The sequence below is a fragment of the Apus apus genome, chromosome 7 (genome assembly GCF_020740795.1).
Source record: "Apus apus isolate bApuApu2 chromosome 7, bApuApu2.pri.cur, whole genome shotgun sequence".
In the NCBI taxonomy this organism is placed as follows: Eukaryota; Metazoa; Chordata; class Aves; order Apodiformes; family Apodidae; genus Apus; species Apus apus.
The window spans coordinates 5,375,314-5,382,261 of record NC_067288.1 but is presented as its reverse complement, the minus strand read 5'-3'; the positions used below and the strand labels follow the sequence as shown (position 1 = coordinate 5,382,261).

Genomic DNA, 6,948 nt, shown 5'->3' with positions numbered 1-6,948 from the left:
CAGCAGAACCACCAACCCCTCCCCAGCTCCCCAGAATCTTCCCCATCCCCAGGTGTGAGAAAGAAAATCCCTATTCTAGCTTTTTTTTTTTTTTGAAAAGAGCAGCAAAGTCGTCCAAAAAAAAAGCCAAACAAGCAACAACAATTAAAGATTGAGTGGGTTTTTTTTGTGTGTGGACAAATCTGTGCGCTCAGGAGCACCTGCCTCCCCCTGCCCATGGAAACTGAGGCACTGGGTAAGGCCTGGAAGCAGTGGGGATGCATCAGCCTCAACGCCCTCTGCCTGGAATTGCATCCCTCAGGCTCCCAAGCTCAAGCCCCCAGGAGCAGGAACGAGCATCAGGCTCTTGCTTCTCCTCACTCTCCCACCCTGGCTGCACCCCAAATCCTTCCTGTCCCCAGGGCATCTCACTCCCCAAAAATACGCCAGGTTTAGTTAAAGGTGGTGGGGGTTTTTTGTGGTTTTTTTTTGTTTGCTGTGTTGTTTTTTTTTGCAACAAAAGAAACTATTTATTTGGAATATGCATTACCAGTACAAATCAGGAAACTGTAAAACCTACACCTTGTTAGTATCATCGTAGAACATAAAAGTCTCAATTGGGATCAGAAAGACAGAGGCCTTTTTTTTTTTTTCTTTTTTCTTTACAGAAGCAGAAAAGCTTAAAGTTTCAAAACCAGGTCGGAACAGAGAGTGGTTTTTTTTTTTTTTAGGGTTTTTCTTTTTTTTCCTTAATATTTGGAATCCATTAGAAAGAGGAAAAAAAAAAAAAAAGATGGGGGAAAAATAGAAAAGAAAAAGCAACTCAGAACAACTGGATCATCTTTACAAGGGATAGAAAGGGCTTTGCAAGGACAAAAATAAGCAAACCAACAAAACCAACCACCCCCTCCCCTCCCCCCCTCCCCGGCAATGTCTGATTTACATAGTCTGAATAATAATATAATAATAATAAAGGTGTACAAAACCAAAAGGACTCCAGGAAACCTCAGGATTAAAAATAACGCCCCAAACCCTAAACCGTTCAGTGATGTGAAAAGCTCCATTTTTTTTGGTAGAAGGGAGAGGGATCAGGGAAACTGTTTCAGAGCAAAATAAGTGTGATGCCAACTGGTGACTTCCTCAGTGCTCCTCCTGGAAACCCACCCTGCAGCCATGGATTGCAGGATGCATTTGGGGGCTTCTTGGCCATGTCACACCATGGCTGGGGGGGGCTGCCACCTCCTGTCCTTTGTCCCTCATTTTTCCCTGTACAGGCTGAGCTTGGGGCCAGGCTGGGAGACCCCATCCTCAACAAGGTCCATGGTTGAAACAGCATTGAAGCCCACCCCCTGCCTATGCTTTATTTTGGGGAGGATTAATGCATTTTCATCACTTCTACACAGCTCAGCACTGGCCCCCAGGCATGGACACCCACAGGGGCTCAACATCCAACACCCCATCACCCCGTGGCATCTCCCCTCCAAAACCCCTCAGGATTATGTCCCTCTCTGGAGCAGCCCCAGAGCAGCCACCTGAGGATCTTTCTGGGAGTGGGGTCAAAACAGGTGGGGAGCATTTCCAAAAAAAAAAGCACCACCCCTCCACCAAAAAAAAAAAACAAAACACACCCCAAACAACCACCACGATCACTTTTCACATCACAGGGAAGCGGCGACGGCGTCATCTCGGACAGGTCAAAAGAAACTCGGCACCATCATCAAAACCCCTTCCCCCATCCCAAATAAGGTAAAAAAAGTAATTTGAAAGGTGATTTTCGGGTCTCAACGTTAAGAAACATAAAGTGTTAGACTGTACCTATTAATGCTCACTATTCCAACCACTTTTTTTTTTTTTCTTTTTAAAGTTTTACAAAAACAAGTTACCGTCACTTTTTTTGTTTTGTTTGTTTTTCAACATTGTGTAAGAAGAAATGAGTGTGCACAACTCTACACTTTTCTAGCATTCTTGAACTAATTCACCAATGCGAGAAAATGGGGGGGGGGAGAAAAAAAAGAAAAAAACCTACCCAAACCATGGGAAAAACAAACAAACAAAAAAGAAGATTAATGTAGGTAGTTTGATGTTATAAACTATACAGGAATGAAGCGCTTGTTGCCACAGAAAGAACAGGGATGGGACTTTCCCCCTGTTCAATTTTGCGTGCTAAGAGGGTCATTTTTTTTTTATTCTTTTATTATAAACACTATTAAATTCCCACTGCGTTTTTGGTTTTTTTTTTGTGTTTTTTTTTGTTTTGTTTTTCTCCTTTATCTGAATATACAAGAACATTCATTATCAAATGTTCGTTATCATCAATACTACAAAGAACGAGACACAAATCGCAAGAAACAATGGAAAATGTTAATAAAGCTGAAAGAATTTGTCGAGTTTGTGGGTTTTTTTGTGATTTTTTTTGTTGTTTTTTTTTTAGTTTCTGCAGTTTTTTTTTTTGTTTGTGGTTTTTTTGTTGTTGTTTTTTGGTATCGAAGTCAGGTTTTTTTTCTGGGCAGAATAATTAATTAAAAAAAAAAAGGGGGGGGAAGAAAAAAAAACCAAAACCCCACAACACTCAGGGTTGGAGGGAGGGAAACAGGAGAGGAGAAACAAAACCCCAAAATAACAAAGCAAAGAAAAAAAAGGGGTAAGCGAGCAGCTACACCAATGCAAACTGGAGAGAGACCAGTCAGGGAACCCAGGAGGTGATTTGCAAAGTACCACGGAGGAGCGAGTGCCCTGCCTGGGCAGGGGCTGTTGCAGGCAGAGGGCAGGCAGGAGGGGCAGTGGCTGCAGGCAGGGAAAGCAGCCCCATAGGGTCCAGCTCTGGTGAGCAGTTGGTTTCCGAGAGGTACCGTGGCATTCCCACAGGAATGGCACTGCTGCCACGCTGAAAAACAGACCTAACCCAGTCCCACACCCCCAGAATACTTGACTAGAATGGTTTCACGTAAAATAAGCTGGAAATGGTTAAAAGGCTGGGTTGGGGTAGGGCCATGGGAGGAGGAGGAGAGCAGGAAGATGGGCAGCACCTCCTGACCATATTTGCAGGGAACCAACCTTCTTGTTGCTCTTAACATGTTCTCAGGTGGGAGACAGCCCTAAACCTGACATGTCACATCACATCTCTGTTCCTGGGCACGGATGCAAAAGGAGGAGCAGAAAGTGTCTCCCGCTGGAGACTAAGAACTAAGCAAGGAGCAGCTCAGGCTGTTTCTTGTCCACCTTTCACGTCCTACCCTGATCCCACCAACTCAGAAACAGAAAAATCCACTGAATCGGGACTTTTGGCATTTGGGGAAGGTCACAAATTTCAGAGCAGGTGTTTCAGAGCCTTCTGGACTTGTTCCCCCAGGAAGGGCAGGCTTCACCTGCAATTCAGGTGAGCCATGCTTCTGGCTCCATGCTGCAAGGTGACAGTACGCCAGAGCCACGGGCACAGCCTTGTTTGCTGCAAAAGGGTGGAAATTTTTCTGGAAGAGTTTAAATTTTAAACAGTTTTCTGCTTAATACTGCTCTGCCCCACCAGTTCCCATCTCGAGAATGCTGGCACCAGCACAGGGAGGTGGGCACAGACATGCAAGAACATGAGATGTGGCCAAGAGGCATTAGGATCCATCAGGAGGTGCCAGATGTGCTGTACCCACACCGGTCCCGACGACACCCGAGGTCTTGCAGTGGGCTGGCTCAGCCTCCTCACACCTGCTGGAAGAGCCAGCGGCCGGGGCAACCCAGAGACTCTGCATCCCGCTCTTCAACTGACAGCTGTGTCCTCCTAGTGTTGGTTGCCCGAAGGGGTGTTTCAGCAGGATGAAGCCTTGCTCATCACCCATCACTGTGTGTCCAAAGAGCGGACCAGAAACCCCACAAGTGCTCCCACAAATTGGGATGCTGCTCCCAGGGGAAATACCCGCAGTCAGTGCAAAGACATTCCCAAGCAGGCCATCCACCTGTCTTGCAGAGCCTTCACCCTCAAGCAAACCTGTGGCATTAACTGCTACCAAAAGCAGCCGAGGTGCTCAGCCTACCACCTCCAGCCCCTGGGGTCCTGCCACCTGTCCCTTGCTGCCTGCCTGGCACGGCTTTGGGTGCCACCAACCTCTGGGAATCCTGCCTGCACTGGGGAACCCACCTCCTCCTCCTCCTCCACAGCGCAGCATGCTCCCAAAACCCAAGCCAACACCCCGTGACACTCTGTTTGCCAGGAAAAAAAACCTCCACCACCGGCCTCCCTAGGTGCTGTGAGCAAACTGCGGAGGTCCCATCAATCATCTACGCCTGATCCCGTACAACACCGTGGAGTGCTCAGCGATGACTGTTTCTCATCCACCTCTGCCTAGTTTCGTTCCCTCCTCTCCAACCTTTCAACATCAGGCAGAGAGGATGGTGGGGTTTCAAGGCTCATCCAGCTTTGGAATGTGCAGCAGAGCAGGGCGAGGTCCAGGAGTGCCCAAGGGACAGCCCAGCGAGGCAGAGCTGGGTGTGGGGCTGGGAGGGATGAGGTGGCAGTGGGGCTGTGGTGGCAATTCCCTATGGAGAGGTAGCATGAGAGACAGGGAGCACGAGGGGGGGCTGCCTGCTAGTAAAGGAGTGAGGCGTGACTGAGGTATGTTGGTGGCTCCTCAGAAAGATGCCGAGCACGAGGCCATGTACTGCTTTGGGGTTGTTTTGTGTGGCGGCTGTTGATTTTTGCTTTTCCTCCTTAAAATCCTTCTACCTGTCGACACATCCTTCAGTGGGAAAGGGTGAGGGGAGTGGTGTTGTGGCGGTGGGGGAGAGGGGGAGAGCGGCTTCTACCCAGAAAAGAAAGGGAAGAGAGTATAAAGAAGTGTCCAGATTGGCTGAAAAAAGCATCCCGACGAAGAGAAGAGAAGAGAAGGAGTCTTCTTGTGTGTGCTGATTGGGTTCACCTCCAGTCTGACTGCTGCGGTGTTAGGAGAGGCCCCCTCCCCTCCTGCCCCCGCCGGGGCCGGCTCAGCCAGGGATGCAATTTGCTGGGAGATCAGTTGGAGGTATCAGAGTGAACACTGCCAGGGCCTTCTGTGGGGGAGGTCACCGACGACGGGGTAGTAGCGTCTTGCCAACCTCCATTAGCCTGTGGAACCGGAGACACGGAGACGTCAGTCACCCAACAGCACAGCTGGCCCTACCCCCCAGCCACCCACCTTGGAACCCCTTGCTTCTCCCTCATCAGGGCTGGTGTAGGAGACAAAGATGTCCCCTCTGGCTCCCCCATCCCAGCCCAAACCACAGGGCTCCACCAGTGGGACGGGGCCAGGACTAATTCTATCAAAAACTGGTTTTGACAAATTGCAAGGGCTCCTGGAAATTCTGTCACTTAAAAATATACATATTTCTGCAGAAACCTAGAGCTCTAGTTGCCTGTTTTGCGTTGTTTTGTTTTTTTTTAACCCCAAATAGAACCCTTCCCCATATGGAAGGAGGAAAATAGCAAACACCTCACTCCAGAAACCCCATCCTGGGACATTGTGTGCTATGAACCAAGGGACTGCTGAACTGTGCCATGACCCCCAGCATCACTCCATGTACCGTTCCAGGCCCTCTCCTGCTGCACGGTCCCACTGTGGAGGGAAGCCACCAGCACCAAGCCTTGTTGCAGAGAATACACATTGCCCAAGAACCTCTCCTGCCACCGTAAAGGCTTTGTGAGGGGATTTGGGCCACCTCTCTCCTCCCCCTCCTTTACTTTGCAGTAAAACCACAAACAAGTTTCTGCTGCCCTGGGGCTGGTCCTGCCACACTCCCTGTCCTTCCTTCTTGAGGGACCTCAAGCCACAGTGCAAAGGGAGGTGTCAGCACCATATCCCATCTGAGGCTTCATACAGCAAAGCAAAGAGGGACCTAAAACCAGCTACAGAGCCAAATTCTCCAGCCACTTGAGAGCAGAGCTACTGGAGGGGCCTGACTGGCACAGGCAGGAGCTGGCCGCTCACAGAAGCTGCTCCTCTATGGCTGCCATCCCCTTCTGAGAGGAGCAGATGTTGCACCCAACCTCCTCTGCTTGTTCTGACATTGATTCAGTGCTCGGCTAATTCATCCTTCCCAGCTCCTGCACAAGCTGGATCCAGTAGCAGCTGCCATTCCACTTTACAAGTGTCCAGGCTGCTTTGCTCTCTCTGGCTGCCTGTCCCACTGCCTCCAGTGCAGGGCAGCCATCACTGGCTCCGACTGCCTGGATGCCCAAAGTGGGGTAAGGGCAGGAGAAGCCTCATCATGGCTGTCTGGGACTTGGCAGCAGGTTGGCCATGCTGCCAACCAGACCCTGCCTACCCAAGAGGCAGCCGACATGGGAGCAAGGAGCTGACCACGGGTGAGCCATGGGAACCATTATTTTGAGGGATGAGACCACCTCACAGTGGAACATGCACAAAAAGACAGAGGTGTGCAAACATGACAGGCTTGTGTCTTCTTCCACGGGAGTGTGTGAATGTGCTCCTTTGCAAAGGGGGGTCAAGCAACAGGAAGGAAAACAGGAATCATAACCTGAGCTTGCTCGCAGGTTAGCAAAGCCCACTCCACCGTGCTGTGGGTGCAAGTATGGAACCAGACTATGCACAAACACTCCCACCTGCAGAGACCTCACCATAGCCACCACCCCCACCAGCTTCCATCCGCAGCCAGGCCCTAACCCACTGTCCCTGCACTCCTCGAGATGCAATATCCACCCTTATACATCTTGGAGGGCTGCAAGAGGTGGCAATTACTGTAGATTATCAGCCCAACAATGACAGGCCACGTAAAGAGAGACACAGAGCCAGCTCCACCGCCCCGAGACTGGCATATTCAAGTACACTTAGGACATTAATAGCAATTTACGTGCCATCAGTGAGAGAGAACCACAATAGCTGTGCTGGCAGCCTCTTATTACCAAGCCTGTTATTTGTTGGAGTTACAAGCTATAATCACAACAGAAACTTTCAAAACCCTTATCTTCCGTGACGCACCAAATCTATT

At 49.7% G+C, this 6,948-nt stretch overlaps 1 protein-coding gene across 3 annotated transcripts in view; it reads right to left on the bottom strand.

Annotated features, from left to right (window-relative positions):
- Positions 1 to 544: 544 nt before the first annotated feature.
- Positions 545 to 6,948, bottom strand: part of PBX1 (PBX homeobox 1) — a 129,446-nt gene continuing 123,042 nt past the window's right edge. For 2 of the 3 annotated variants that reach the window (XM_051624874.1, XM_051624876.1), the window contains exon 9: positions 545 to 5,068. In XM_051624874.1, coding sequence (XP_051480834.1) covers positions 4,976 to 5,068 — 93 coding nt within the window. In that variant the 3' untranslated portion in view covers positions 545 to 4,975. The remainder of the gene's footprint in view (positions 5,069 to 6,948) is intronic. The other variant, XM_051624875.1, reaches the window with a different exon arrangement.